This window comes from Solanum tuberosum, unplaced genomic scaffold (assembly GCF_000226075.1).
Source record: "Solanum tuberosum cultivar DM 1-3 516 R44 unplaced genomic scaffold, SolTub_3.0 scf00454, whole genome shotgun sequence".
NCBI classification, from domain to species: Eukaryota; Viridiplantae; Streptophyta; class Magnoliopsida; order Solanales; family Solanaceae; genus Solanum; species Solanum tuberosum.
Window position 1 is genome coordinate 222,359 of NW_006239370.1, and position 16,064 is coordinate 238,422.

Below are 16,064 nucleotides of genomic sequence, written 5' to 3' on the forward strand. Positions count from 1 at the left end.
TGACTTAAGAGATTCTTGTTCTTTCTCCATGTAGATGATGACAAAATTCTCAATCAATATGCGGCTCTTCGGCGAAGATGCAGAGAAGTGAACTCATGGATGTTGTCCAAAGTCAATTGGATCGCTAACTTTAAAAATATCAATTTTGGTGAATTCATAAGAACTTTGAATTTGATTTTTGGATAGGTTGTAGACTTGAGAGTCTATTTTCTATCGAATCAACTATCTCTCCATTCGAGCTCTTCTACACCAAGATGCAAACGTTTTGGTGAGACTCCACAATCTGCAAAACATAATGACAGAATTGAAGACCAACTTCAAAAAATTAATTCTCGTCAATTCATTGAAGAGTTTTACCTTGATTTTTTGGATATGTTGTAGACTTTGATGTCTATTTTCCATAGAAACAAGTCGCTCGTCATTCAGAATCTCCTACAGCAAGATAGAGACGTTTTTGGTGGGACTGCATAGAGCAATAAAAAAAAGAAGACAGATTTGATAACAAACTTCAAAAATCAATTTCCGTCAATTCAGAAGGGTTTTGATTTTGAATTTTGGATATGTCGTAGCTCTATGAGTCTAGGTTCTGGAACATCAAACGGATCATGATTTCGATATTTCTACAACAAGTTATGGACTTTCTATCGGATACGTGCTGTGCTGAAAAAAAGGTGACGAAAATTGAGTTTGGTATGTCTCAAGTTGACAATCAATCATTGTAAGAGCATGTGTATTTATAGAAATCAAAAGTACATAAACTGTGTTCCTACAAATTATGGAAAAACCATATTTAAAACAAAATTATGGTAAATTTTCCTAGGAACCAAATTATGGTAAATTTCTATAGGAATCAAGTTATGGAAAATTCCATTGGATTCAAGTTATGGAAAATTCCCATTGGAATCAAATATGAAAAGTTTTGAAATACTCCATAAAAAATAAAAAAAAATTCATGAATGCTTCAAGCCTTGTTTTTAAAGGTTGGACACCGCAACAAGCCTCGAAGCAGGGAGCATTTGTAGACAATGAAATTTTATTGATAAATCCATATTAAATTTTGGATTAATCCATAATTTCATGATATATTTGACCAAGTTCAAATTACTGGTTAATAAAGTCGGATTAATATTTAAGTCATAATATATGACTTAAATAAAGTCCAAATCACATTTAGGGTCAGTCCATTAAGTTGACAAGACAAGCCCAACTCATGTTCTTCAAGCCCAAGAACCAAAATTGCTTGGACAAAAATACCCCTAAAACCCTAGCTCAAGCCTATATAAAGAGGTCTTCATAAGATCAGAAGGAAAAAAACAAGAAGACACATAGAAATACATAGAGAATCCTTGCTCTTCAGTGGTGATCTGCAAGTCTTCCGCAAGTACAAAGAAGTCTTCGCTCCAAAAGTTGAGCCGCAAGAAAACAAGAAGACCACATAGAAATACATAGAGAATCCTTGCTCTTCAGTGGTGATCTGCAAGTCTTCCGCAAGTACAAAGAAGTCTTCGCTCCAAAAGTTGAGCCGCAAGAAAACAAGAAGACCACATAGAAATACATAGAGAATCCTTGCTCTTCAGTGGTGATCTGCAAGTCTTCCGCAAGTACAAAGAAGTCTTCGCTCCAAAAGTTGAGCCGCAAGAAAACAAGAAGACCACATAGAAATACATAGAGAATCCTTGCTCTTCAGTGGTGATCTGCAAGTCTTCCGCAAGTACAAAGAAGTCTTCGCTCCAAAAGTTGAGCCGCAAGTATTCCATCAAATCAAGAACATCATTGAAGAGAAGAATCAGTGATTACATATCTTTCTTAAAGATTTTATAAAGATTGTAACCTTCGCATAAATTCAAATACAAATATTGTTGTTTGCTTGCTATTTTCCTTTCCTGTTTGCTGTATTTCAGGATTGAGACTTTAGACGCTTACACTTAGTTGACAAATTAACATTAGATTTTGTGATAAATTGATAAAAGAATTATTATGCTTATAATATTAATGAGCTTAAATAAAAATCTATAAATATCTACTAGATAAAGAAAAACATATATTATATATAATATAAATAGATATTACATAGATGGAAACTTGAAAATGTCAAGGGAAAAATAGACATCGCATGGAATAAAGGGGGAAGAATGACTATTGCTCATAGTTAACGGGGAGTTTGATTTGTAAATCAAAATGGGGGGTGCAAATAATTTTAGTCCTTAAGTAATAATAGGGACATTCTAGATTAAATTATTAGTGAGAGACAATTTTGGACAAATTTTTTTTTGACTATAGAAACATTTTTTATCTAAATTATTAACTAAGATAATTTTTATTCAATTTCACATAATTCAAGGACATTTTTAAATATTTTTCGTTGTTTAAATAAGGAAATGATTTACTTAAGATATACTTTTAATTAATTTGAAAGTCTTAAATAGTTGTAAATAAAATAATAATTTAATAAACAAAATTTTAGTTGATTTTTGATATCTTAATTATTAAAAAGAAATATTTAAATATATAATTTACTCTATAAATACATTAAATAGTCGGGCCCTAATGTGGGTATTGGACACCGAGTAGGGAAACCAAAAAAATGAAAAAAATAGTGTAATTGAAATTTTCAAAATATTTTTATTATTATTTAAAATATAAATCCTTTTTTTTACTTATAATTCTTGGTTTTCACCAAACTTGAATATTTTCTAATTGAGCAAAACCCCAAAATTTTGAAGGTTTAGCCTTCTCTGTAAGCCGCCCTGCCCCTTCGCTATTTCCCTCTTTTCAGCGCCACAGTCCGTTCAGCAGCTCTACCTTCTCCGTCGCCGGAAGGTCCAGTTTTCCACCGTCCGTTCAGCAGCTCTACCTTCTACGTCGCCGGAAGCTCCAGTTTTTACTCGAAGTTCCGTTTTCAGCAATGGGCACAGCTAATATAAGGGATATTTTGACTTGTTTTAGTCCTTCGCTGGACTTCTTTGCTATAAGCTCTGGTGATGGCCGTATCAAGGTATAGTCCTTTAATCATTTGGAATTTTCTTGGAATTTTATTAAGTATATCATTTGGGAATTTTTCTTTCAGATATGGGATACTGTGAAGGGTCAGGTACAGACCGAGTTTGCAGATATTGTGTCAATGGAGACAGAAAGCTTGTTTAATAAGCCAGGAGGTCATCTTTCAATGGATTATACTTGCATGAAGTGGTTATCATGTGACAGAAAGGTACAATTTTGTTTGAGAAAAAAAAGGAATTATTTGCCCCCAAGGCCTAGCTCAAGTGGCAAAAGGTGGAGGATTTGTGGCTTAGGTCACAGGTTCAAGCCCCACACCATGCAAAGCAAAGCCCGGTATTTAAGTGGAGAAGGGTAGAGGGGCGGGCCCATTATCCACCGAGTTTAGAAGGCTGTGATTGGTCCAAAAGGCGGGTCACAGACGGATTTCTCGGTTATCAAAAAAAAAAAAAAAGGAATTATTTAGTATAACTCTTTTTTTAACTAGAGCTATTTTTACTGGTTGGTCAGAAAAAAAGGAAGATTGGAACTTCATTGTTGGTGTTAGGTACAGGAAGTGGTGATGTTTTGGCTCTAGATGTATCTGCAGGTCATCTGAAATGGAGATTTAGTGATTGCCATCCTGGGTAAGTTCTTTTGCGAAACTCATAACTAGAATTATCTCGACTTACAGAAAGAATGGTTTATTTACTGTAAAGCTTTCTTTTATGTTTCTACTTCATACTATGTGTTGGACAATGGACATTGGAATATAAACCTTATGTGTTGGACAATGGGCATAGGAATATAAATCTTTCAATGTGAGGTGTAGGACGTATTGTGAAGAAAATGTAAAATAGTTTTAGATTGCAATTCGACAAGTGTAAATATAGAGGCCCAGAAACCCTTCGGGGTGGCCCAGTGGTTTGAGCTTGGGACTTCCATGTTGGAGGTCTCAAGTTCGAAACCCCTTGCCAGCGAAAGCAAGGGGTTTGCCTTCTGGGTCGAGCTCGTCGCACCAGGTTTGCCTAGTGCGGTTTACCTCTCCTATGTGGTCTGCGAGCTATTGCATAGGAGCAGGGGTTTTGCCCTGTGCGCACCCAAAGGGTAGCGGCTGCGGGTTTCCCTTGTCATCAAAAATAAAATAAAATATAGAGGCCCAGAAGTTGATGTCTAGCACATATGTCCAACTTTGAAGAAGGGAGATTTTGGATGATCTTTTGTCAGTTGTGCTATTTGTAATGAAAATAATTTTTAAGGTGGCTCAGATGGTTTGGCTTGGGACTCCCATAATGGGGGTCTCAAGTTCGAAACCGTTGCTTGTGTGTGACAACTGGGGATCAATTTTCTGGATCAAGTTCGTTGCACGGGGCTTGCCTAGTGCAGTTTACCTCTCCTATGTCGTTTGCGAGCTATTGCACAAGAGCAAGGTTTACCCTGTGCCTGCAGATTCCCTTGTCAACAAAAAAATTAATAAATAATTTACCCCACGCTTTTCTCTTATTATTTTTCCGGTTGTCATTAGTTGCTCAGTGTTTTTTGTATCCTAAAGCTGTAAAAGTAAAGCAGAACTCTGTGATAAAGTTGATCTCTGAAGTAGTAATGACCTGTAGATCATGCCACTTGTACTGTCTCCATCTTGGAGCTTGCCTCTGTTCCTTTTACATGTATCATTCTCACAGTTCAAAGGTGCATTTTTCTATATTATTTTTTGGGACATTATCATATAGTAAGATGATGATATGACGTATCTCCCTTGCTTTTATTGAAATTTTGTATGTCAATGAGCAGCGGTGTCAACGCCATCTCATTCCCTTCACACGGTTCATTCATTTACACGGCTGGTGCTGATGGACTAGTTTGCAAAATTGACTCCATGTCCGGGAATTTACTGCATAAGTTTAAAGCTTCCACTAAAGCAATATCATCTTTATCCATTTCATCAGGTTTGTATCTGTAAATGTTCATTGTCTTCATTGATGGCTACAGTTCAATTATCTTTTGTTTTAGTCAATCTGGTAGTAACTGAAAGAGTGGTCATCGAGTGACATATGAAACAAGGAGACATCTTTTATCTTTATGCATGCACAAAAGGCGATTAATCATATGATAGTGCATCTTTTATCCTTCTCCTTTTCATAATGCAAAATGGAGTACTCCCAACAATGATGCAAGATTCCCTGAGTCAAGAGTTATCAAAATTCTTCTAGTGTCATTGTTAGATCACTATTGTGTTTCTGGATACATGTATTGCTCCAGTTTTGTCCTCCTTCCTCCAGTATCTCGTGTTAGCATTCCTGTTGTTGTTTTCTTGTAGCAACCAACTTTCTATGCTTAATTTGGTTTCCTCTTGTGGCTTATGTCTAGCCAGATGGGAAAATATTAGCAACAGCAACTTCTCAGTTGAAGGTTTTCAATTGCTTGGATGACAAAAAGCTCCAGAAATTTACAGGCCACCCTGTGAGTATTATGATTTTTCCTTTTATTTTTCATATACTTACCTTTTGATGTATTTTCTTCGTGGTTAAGTGAAGTTAATACAGCCTGCAGAATACTTCTAATACAATCCTTGGGAGTCACCTTATTTCTTTTCTCCTTTTTGTATTAGGGGGCTGTCCGGTGTGTGGTTTTCTCTGAAGATGGGAGACATGTTCTTTCTTCTGCTGTTGGTGACCGACATGTAGCAGTTTGGAAGTTAGATGGTAGCAAAAAGAAATCAGCATGCTGCTCGCTGGCAATGGATCACCCTGCTGTCTTCTTGGATAGCTACAACATTAAATCTGGAGCTGAAAATGATGCAGGCTTGGGTGTTTTGGCCATTTCAGAAATTGGTGTTTGCTACTTTTGGCATGGAAAGAGCTTTGAGGAATTGCACAATAGGAAGCCCACAAAGATATGTGCATCTTTAGATGAGAAAATAATGAAGAAACATAAAGAAACCATGCATAGTATTTTTTCAGCAAAATTGCAATCTATTGGCACATCTGGTTCTGGCCATATGTTTGTTGCATATGGCTTGCTTATAAAACCATCATTTGAAAAAGTTATGGTGCAGCCTGGGGAGGATATCAGATTAAAAAGTTCACTGGACGGGATCCTTCTACCCTTCAGTCAATCTCGCAAATCTAAACAAGCGTCCAACACCCAGAGTCAGGGTAACATGCTCTCCTCCTTCTTTTGCACTTGCCTCCCCTGTCTTCTCTAATTGCTATGTAAAAAAAAACATGTAATTATCGAACCCTGTATTTGATAATCAAACCGTGTTAAATAGGAAATGCCATTGACATATTTGGCATGGCAATGTGTATGTTTCGGGAATTTTTTGCTCTTATATCTGCAAATTTGCTGTTCCCTTCCAAATTTTAATGCATTTTTCATTTCTTTCCACATGACTAATTTCCACCCGTTCTTTCCTCTCTTAACGTTTTCTCCAGATTAGAGACTTTGAACCTCCTAATCTATTGCCCTATATGTAGAGGAGCCCAATGTGTCCTTGTGAATGGCCCGTCTAAATTTTATTAGTTGAAAATGTCTAGGAGGAAAGTAGGTCCAATACATCACTGTGTTCTTTTTTCTAGTCCCTTTTTGTATTCTTAGCTCCCATCTAATACAATCTTATGCCATATCACTTCCGAAAGAAAATTGTTCAAAGCCTTGAGATGACAGTCATCCTGTGCCATTATGTACATTTAATATCTTTCCTCCTTTGTGTAATCTTTAAGCCATGTGTTTGATTTGGCGGTCAAGTTAATATGCATAAGTATGAGGTGATGTTTGACAGAGTTACGGAATTGCATTAATAAATGGTAATTGCAACATGTTTACCTTTTCTACCATCTATTTCCTTAGGAAGGAAGGAAAAAGTGATATTATCTTTCAGTTTAATGGTAAAGAATCACAAAGATTTAAATGCGATGCTCAATTTGAAATTGTTACAGGTGTGTCCTAACATTTTTTTTTTGCATTCAACAGTTACTGCTCTCGATCGTGCAAATGCAGAGGGTGCGTTACTTCCTTTGCCCATGATTCTTGATCATATTGGCGTGGAGACTGGAATTAAGCCCACAGTTAGCAAAGGTATCACCTAAATTGCCCCACACATTTTTTTTGCGTCTGCGCAATATGTTAACACCTTTTTGGAACATGCGATGGTTGTGTATCTTGATTTCAAGTCTCATTGCCATTCCCTAAGGGGAAAAATCTTATAGACTAGAGCTGCTGACACAACTGGTTATTCCATATCTGATTGTAGGTTGAATTCCAAACAACAACAATATACCCTCACTTGTGGGGTAGTGTAGGTTGAATTCCCTAAGAGGAAAAACCTTATAGACTAGAACTGCTGATGAAACTGTTTACTCCATGCTGGAATTGTAGGTTGAAGTAAACAGAACTCTTTGAGATTCTCTACTGCATCCAGACCCCTGCTTTATTCGGGTTAATCATCATTTTGAGACTTGTGATCCATGATCTGCCTATAGTGATTTTGTGCTGAATATTGTATTGTTCAACTCAAATGTGTGAGGGGAATTTTCTTCTCTTTTCATCAGTACTTTACTACTAGTGGAGAGTAAGTTATGTGACCTAAGATGAGATTTTGGTAGAATAACTCAGGAAGTGTTCCATCACTAACTATAGTTCTCTCGTCTTGATTCTATGGACTGTTAGAACATTGTCTCAATTAATTTCTGTGTTTATCCTTTTGTCTCCAGAATACATAAAGATGTCACCTAAGTGCTTACTTCTGAACATGGAAGCTTTTTCTTTATTGCTATTTACAGATGTCATTGGTAAACAAGCAGAAGATGAGGTCACAATTTGCATGGAGGACCAGTTAAGATCCTTGGGTATAATTAGCAGCGACAATGATCTCTTGCCTCCCTCAATTCTTGATGCTAAGATTTTGAAAAGAATAAGTGCTGATGCTAGTGTGCCACAAAAGAAGGTCCATATCTCTTGAAATGAGGATACTTTTGGGTCTGATTTGGTCACTTTTTATGTTAAAATATCTGGAATAATTTGTTTTTAACTGTATTCATTTAACGCAGATGAAAGCAGCTGTTTTATCCATGGAACCACATGATGCTTACAACTTTTTGAAAGCCTTGGTGGCTGCATGGCAGTCTAGGTGGGATCTTCAAACCCTTTAAGGAGATTGCACCCTTTTACTCCATATTGTACCTTTAAGAGTGGAGATGCACTGCATACCTCCACTTTAAGGAGCCAAAAAAGGGAAATCATGAACTACATTTCATGTAATGTAGTACACTTTAAAGAGAGTTAGAGTACTGCAGTGGATACAAATCTAAAATAACCTTAAGGAAATGGCTTATGTAAAATAAAGAGAAATTCAAAACAAGTTACATGCATATTGAGAATATTCATTGAATGAGCATTCTCAATAAGAGCTCGGATTGAATCGGTATATCAATACTGATTTGATCTGAGCTCTTGGAATGGGTATAAATTCGGCAGTGGGTCGCGAAATCTTGGTGATCTTCTTTATCTAATGAATGGGGAAAAATGGCTTGGTGGTGTGTTAACGAATTGGTCTACTACAGAAACAAGTTTTCATAAGTTAAAGGGACTTGAGAATGGAACAAAAAACATGGAGATGTCTCCCGAAAAGAGATGCAGCTACGTTGAAAAGAAAATCATCTCACTTGCATGTACTTCAAAAGTTGGTACTCTTTTTTGAATTAAGTACCTAAAAGAATTGCCTGTTTCAATTCTTGTTGTTGAAGCTAATTCCACTGAATGTTCTTTGACATAAATCATTTCAATTTGAGATAGAATTGGAAGTTTTAAACTACTTGAAAATACTACCAACAAATTGCCCCAGGGCTTTGATCTGGTGATAAGTGTGCAGCACGTGATGTGTAGTTAGGTGCTCATCACGTGCTTCAACCCGGCACTGACAAAATCCTGATGTTTAAGTGAAGAAGAGTAGATGGGTAGATCCAATTTCACTGAGTTTCGAACAGTTTGCACCTGCCTCGGGTTTTTTCTCGGTTGGGTTAAGAGTTTGGAATTAATATTGGAAAAGTTAATCCTCCTGAAACTCCTACAAATAGCTAATTTTTTCTTTATGGACATCATGAAACACAATGTTGCAGAAGTAATGATTGCCACAATTTAAGATATAAATTTGGAGATTCATATTAGAATTTTGCACTCCTGTAACTCTTCAAAAGGGCTAGTTCTTGCTTTATTTGGCAGAATGAATTGTTCATCATTTAGTTATTGATGGCTAAATATTTATGCATATGATGATTCTCTTTTGGTTTTGCATGTATTTTCTTTTTTGCAGATCAAGCTTGGGAACACATGTTCTTCCATGGATATGCTGTATATTGGTGAACCACAATGAATTTGTTACATCGCAGGAACCACTGACGCCTCTTCTAGATTCCATGAACAAGGTAGATATTCTTCTACAATGCTACTGTTGCTGTGAAATTTATGGGATTACTTTTAGGGTCGCCAAGTGTCGATGGTTTCATGCTTTCTGTAGTCTTGTTTCTGATTGATCTTTTTGATAAATTACTTCTTTTTGGTTTCCCAAGTTAATGTGATGAGTGTTATTGTGAGGTATGTTCTGGAGGAGGCTGTGTTGTTAGAAATGAGTGCTTTGTCGCCATTGTTCTCAAAGGAGATCGCTTTTGCACCTATTACTGGCAAGGGGAGGCGACCTCGAAAAGTCGAGGCAATGGCGAGTTGCGAGTGGCAGGCGAGGCGCTAAAGGTGTTGCCTTTTTTTCATTTTCTAAAAACAGGTCTGATTTAATAATTAAAAAGCAATATTAGGGTTTATTTGAAGCTTTGGACAAACCCGACTCTCTTCTCCCTTTTTTCTCTCCTATTCGCAATCACGACTCTCTTCTCCAGCTTCACAACCTTCAATAGGTTTTTTCTTCTTCAGTTCTTCTTTCTCTGCTGCTTAGTGACCTCAGCAGGTACGTTTCCGCCTTTTTTCTTCTTCTCTTTGCAAACCCTAGCGACCAAGTTCAAATTCCAGTAGTGACAAATACTTGAAGTAATATCTTTCCATAGATTTTCTTTCAAAAACTTGACATAATATTTGGAGGTGATTTCAAATAACTATTTGTTCATATATCTAACTGGCTCATTATTTCAACTTCAAACTTGAAATATGAAACATGAAGCTCAAAAATTAGGTTTTAGGAGTTCTATGCAGTTTTTCAAGTTTTCCCACACAAGGCTTCAACTATGCTTTCATGTCCAAACAAAATTTCAACTTTCAAATATCCTTTTCAACTTCGAGGGTGTTTGGATTGGCCTATTTTAAGTAACTTTTGGCTTTTAAATCTTTTTTTTATTTTTTAGAGGTGTTTGGAAAAAACAAAAAGTGCTTGTAAGTTGTAAGCACCTACTTTTAGGCCCAAAAAAAAAGACAGAAAGCTAAAAACCAAAAGTTGGGTGACCAACTTGTGGCTTTTAGTTTTTAGCTTACAAGCTACTTGAAAAAAGTCAATCCAAACACCCCCTTAATTTTAAATCTCTATTTTTTTCTTCAAATATCAACCAATTCATGTCCAAACACCTATCAAGTGATTTTATTCCATGGGTGGATACTGCCTGATACCTCTACGGGTGATGGGAAGTAGCAGGTACCTTGTGGTATAGTGAGTTCACAAGCCAGCCTGGACACCACCCATTTTTAAAAAAAAATTGAACTGCTCACACCCATATTACCCATCAGTATATCCAGGTAAACAAAGATTCCATGTATGATGTAACACTTCCTCATGGAGTGCCATTTTTTTCTGGATACTGCAGTTTGTTTTAGTACGGAGAACCTGCCTATTTGTTGCAAGGAACCATATTTTCTGTATTGATTAATGGAGAAAGTGCCTTTGTAAATCGATTATTTTACCTACATGTTGTAACCTAAGTGGAAGACTCATATTTGCAGTCACATTAAAAAGCTCCCTCCTTACTCCACAGGGGTGGTTGGTGGAGTCATCTTAAGTGTATTGCAGTGTCCCTTGAGTAGCTAAGCTGGGGCACATTGGGTGGACAAACACATTTTTATTGTTCTAGACTTGTAAAGTTTGCAACTGAAATTGCTTTGTAGAAGACTACAAGAAGATTAGCAATCATGAGACTTTAATCAAGTTTGATCACCTAACAAAGTAGAAAATGGCCAAAAATCAAAGGAAAATGGGAGTCATTTTACAGTATGCATAATTTGTTTGATATCTTAATCCGAGATTAGTTGGGGTTGTCTATATAATTAATCCATTCCGTTTCATTTGGACCTGTTCCGTTTGAATATCCATTAGTTTGGGTTCTCATTGTTTGATAACTGAAGTCAATATCTGATTAAAATTGGTTAGTTTAACATATCTTGAGGGTCAGTCAATTTCCTATTATGCTTTAATTGTTTCAACTCCTTTGATGAAGTACTGGCCCTGATGTCTGTTGGTAGGCATATTCATTTCTATGGAGCTGCAATGAATAGAGTACTAAATCCCACCATCATGATATCATGCTTTATAGGTGTCACATTTTGTGTCAGTTTCCAAAGAATTGAATCTCCAATAGAACCCCTGTTTTCCTACTGCTTTGAAGAATTTGTCACCATAATTTGTTGTTTCTCATTAGTTGTTGATTTTCTTATTTGTTCATGATGACAAAAAACTCACTATTGCTCTGTTGTTAGAAACTGCAAAAGTTGAAAGCTATTAAGCACTTCAATCTTTTTTGTTTTTTCAGCTTACCAAGTCAAAGGGGGTAGCCCTCAACTCATTATTGCAGTTATCTGGCCGTTTGCAACTCGTAATGGCACAGGTTGGTTACTTCAATAGTAAATGAATCTTAGTCCATTACATTTTTTGCATGAACCCTTATCTATTCTTACTTTTTTATCAGATTGAGAAGGCTGATAATAAGAAAAGTCCGACATTAACACTCGAGGGGCAGATGAATGATAGTGAGGATGATGAGGTAGATGAAGTTATGTATGGCATAGATGAATCTCAAACGAGCAGTGACGGGGATGACTAGGGCTTTTCGGTGAGTTTCATAAAGCTGAAAGTTGATTGGCAGGTGCTTTTAACAAGGGAATTTATATGGTCAATTTTGGTAGGAGCTGGGCCTTGGGGCCTTAAATGGCAAGTGCAAGGAGATATAATTTAGGTTGCTCTATCTAGTTTGGTATGGGTATAGGGATAAAACCTATGTACTCTCTTTCCCAGACCCCTTCCTGATTGTATGCATTAAGTTGATAATCTGTTGTGTGAGGTTCTTCCTAGGTTTGTGCCATTTATTTAATCTTTCATTGGTTTTGCTGTTGAAAGTTTGCTTAACTCGCTGCATTCATTGCATTGAACTTGTAAGCTAGGAAGAGAATGAAACAATTGGTGAAATGGGGACCCAGCAAGCTATTTGATCTGGGAGTTTCTTTGTGCATGTGTGTGTGTGTGTGGGGAAGGGGACAGTAGGTAATATAGAGGTAAGGGTAGACTGGGAATGAGTTGTGGTTTGATCCCCTAAAAAGTTGCACACAAAATGGATTTACTGTTGTTTTTGAGTTATCTTACAGTGGCAGTGGTGCAATCAGACTCAATGTTCAAAGTCGCTTGCTTTGAGTGTTTTGTTTGTGCTGTGGCTTCACTGAAGTCATTAATATATATCGTCGTCCATGGAACAATAGAATGAGAATATGATATGACCATTTCTTTCCCCCTTCTCTCTCTCTCTCTCACACACACACACAGACAAAAAAAAAAATTGTTTCTGCAGATTCTGTTTGATATTTCTGCTTACTCTTGATTGTAGTTACACAAGTGAAATTGGCGTTCCTTATTGGCCTCACATTTGAAATTGAAAAAGCTGCCACTATTGAGATTTGCTGACTAGATACGAGATCTCTGATTAACATAATATATGCAACATCTGCCGAAGGAACAATATACATGATATGAAATTATAGATTCAAAGTTCAAACATATAAATAAATAGAGGAAGAAGAAAATAAAGATTCAAAAATAAACATTTTCTCTAGCTATTGGACTTCGGATCTTTTTGTATGTGCGTGAGGAACGTCCCATTTAATCTGTTTTCAATTCATCAATTGCGAACCACTTAGAACCATCAAGTTGTATATGTTACCTTGAAATACTAGGTGCTCATAGATACTGAAAATCTTGCAGGGTTTTATGTTGCGGACTGTGTGTTCCCATCATTCTCCTGGGGATTCAGTAGCTTTGTGGCGCTAACAGAAGAGATTTAATACGAAATTCTGAATGAAGTCGCTACAGGTAGGCAGGCAGTTGCTGGGGAAGTCTATGTTCCAGCTGAGGAAATACCAGCTTTCCATTTTCACTGGCTGAGAGTTACCCTTATTTATTTTTGCTTGTTGAGAATATACATATGGTTAATTAGAGGCAAATAGCTTCCTGGGACCTTCTTGTATTTATCTTTTACCATTTACGTAGAAATGGTAGACTTTATTCTTCTTTATTCAGTCAATATTCAATTTAATGATTGATTACACAATTCTCTCACAATCCAACTTGGTGCCGTATAATTTCTGAATCTTGACATGTAACATTTTGCTCGGTTTTTGAAGAATCTATAATATGTGTTTTTGAATGTTTGTTAATTTGAGATATCTTGAAGTAGGGTCGACAATTTAGTTGGTTGTTGGCACCTATGAATTAGAGTTTATAGTTCCTTAGGTTACATAAGTTTGTAATCTTTTGTTGAGGCTTAGAGTTAATGAAGTTGAGTTAAATCCCTACATAGGTGTAGGTCATGGTTTTTTTTACCCTTTATAAGTTGAGGGTTCTTCACGATTAAGTATTGTGCCATTACTTTTTTTGCTTTACACAACATAGTTGTTGTAATTAGTAAAGGAACAGATAGAATATACCCGTTCCTTGGGAAAATTTAGGGGTCAATATTCCAACAATATATTTTATACTCATATTATACTTTATTATTTTTGAAACATTAATTTACCATTTATTATAAAGCAACTAACATCTTGATAGTAACTCAACTAATTTATGATAGTTTTAATCATGTCAAATTTATTAAAGTTTGAATTTGTGGCACTTGACATTGTTGGAAAGAACTATTTGTCATGGATATTTGATACTGAAATTTACCTTACCGCTAAGGGTTTTGGTGATACTATAATTGAAGAAAATGAAGTGTCAAGTTAGGATAAAGCAAACGATGTGATTTTCCTTCGCTTTCATCATGTTGATGAAAGCGTGAAGGTCGAATACTTGACAACGAAAGATCCATTTAAATTGTGGGAAGGTAAGACCATCTTAAGGTAACGATATTGCCAAGGGTTCGTTATGAGTTGATTCACTTGTGATTTCAAGATTTTAAAATTGTAGTAGAGTATAATACGACTTTATTTTAGAACACTTCCCAATTGCAATTATTTGGAGAAACTATAAAAGATGTTGGAAAAGACACTAACTAATACTTTCCATGCTTCAATTGTCATATTACTCTACTGTAAAAAGGATTTTCAGAAATATTTTGAAAGGATCTCATGTCTTCTCGTGATTGAACAACATAGTGCTCTTTTAAAGAGAAATCATGAAAAGTTAGTCATCAACATTTGAGTCTTAAAAGATGATGATACCCCATATTTAATTAAGGACATCAACTTTTAAAAAAAGAAGAGAAAAATGGGGTTTAACCCATCACACGTGAAGCTTTTCTCCAACCTTTTACGCAGCGGGTTTTAAAAGATTATGCGGAAGAAGAAGCAACATATATAATAGCTTCAAGTCCAATATGAAAGTTTTAATTGGGTAATTAAAGAAGTACAATTTCAAGCAGCACAACATGAGTAGCGGATAACTACTTATAACATCATATTGCGACAACTTTTGAACAAGTGCATTTGCTTCCGGTAAAGGCCTCATTCGGTCAATAAATTTTACTTGAGTTGTCTTTTTATGATCATGAATTTTTGTCTTGTTTTTGTGTACAAAGATATCGTTAGTAAACAATTGGCAATGGTATTAGGAGTAATTTAAATGAGATTTTAACATGCATGAGATCGATATGATGTGATTATAGATTGATTGAAGGGAGGACATACATTTTGCTTGAGGTGACAAGTTTGGTATTTCAACACGAGTATTGTGAGTAGTAATCTTACCACAATTTGAATTTCATGATTTTTACATAGTTTATAAAGTAAATGTGTTATCGAATGTTTTGAACTTGCATGTGGGACAAGTCTTTTACTTGATATGATACTGAAAAGATTATTTGAGATGATCTCATTTTTACAAGATATAACGAGTTTTACACTTTTTGAGAAATGGTATTTTTGACATGTGATTGTTAAACTTTGAAATATTATGATTTGATACGACTTAAATGCTTTGTTCGATTTTGAAATGCTTCGACCGAGTACAAGAAAATTATAAATGAGAGTAGACCTTGATGAATCCCGTAGCTAATGACGGGTTCCTAGACCTGGTGCACCTTGTAGTTACAAATTACCAATAAAACCCTTGCTAGTGGGAAGGTAGAACTACCATACCATTACGATATCCCTCGAGTAGGGATCTATCATTATGAATATTTAACTCCTTATGAGGAGTTCATTGTTACTGGTTACTTCTTAAAGAGAAGGTCACACTGTTTACATGATTCATCCTTGGGAACCTCCCAAATATATAAGATTGATATGAGAGTGTTTTTCTAAGTTTGTTTCTAAAAGTTTACATTGATTTTGCTTACATGAGATAAATAAGATTGAATATTATTACCGTTTCTGAAAGGGCATTGATTTCATTATGTTGATTAACATACTAGCATGTTTTCTGACTTGTCCCTCTAAAAAATTATCGTGGTTAAGTATTATTACTCATTCAGCTAGTGTCTCACTCCTCGCTAAATGTTTTTACAGAGAATTCATGTGACATTGAATTTTTTTTCATTAATTAGAGAGTGTGGATTGATAGTATCTGGTGAGCCTCGCATTGCTTCACGTGACAAGAGACTTATTGGATTGCTATGGTTTATTAATCATTCCTTTTAGTTGAGTCTTGATTATTCCTTCGTATTATAGTCAAGTGACTA

At 35.9% G+C, this 16,064-nt stretch overlaps 1 protein-coding gene across 1 annotated transcript; it reads left to right on the forward strand.

Annotated features, from left to right (window-relative positions):
- The first annotated feature begins 2,682 nt into the window (after positions 1 to 2,682).
- LOC102578394 (WD repeat-containing protein 43) lies at positions 2,683 to 13,551 on the forward strand. Its single transcript, XM_006363585.2, has 13 exons — positions 2,683 to 2,995; positions 3,068 to 3,208; positions 3,508 to 3,623; positions 4,768 to 4,922; positions 5,348 to 5,436; positions 5,585 to 6,131; positions 6,949 to 7,053; positions 7,758 to 7,921; positions 8,025 to 8,104; positions 9,287 to 9,398; positions 11,715 to 11,789; positions 11,871 to 12,014; positions 13,154 to 13,551. Exons 1-12 carry the CDS (start codon positions 2,906 to 2,908, stop codon positions 12,003 to 12,005), a joined length of 1,809 nt encoding a protein of 602 aa, XP_006363647.1. The 5' UTR covers positions 2,683 to 2,905; the 3' UTR covers positions 12,006 to 12,014; positions 13,154 to 13,551.
- The last annotated feature ends 2,513 nt before the right edge of the window (positions 13,552 to 16,064 follow it).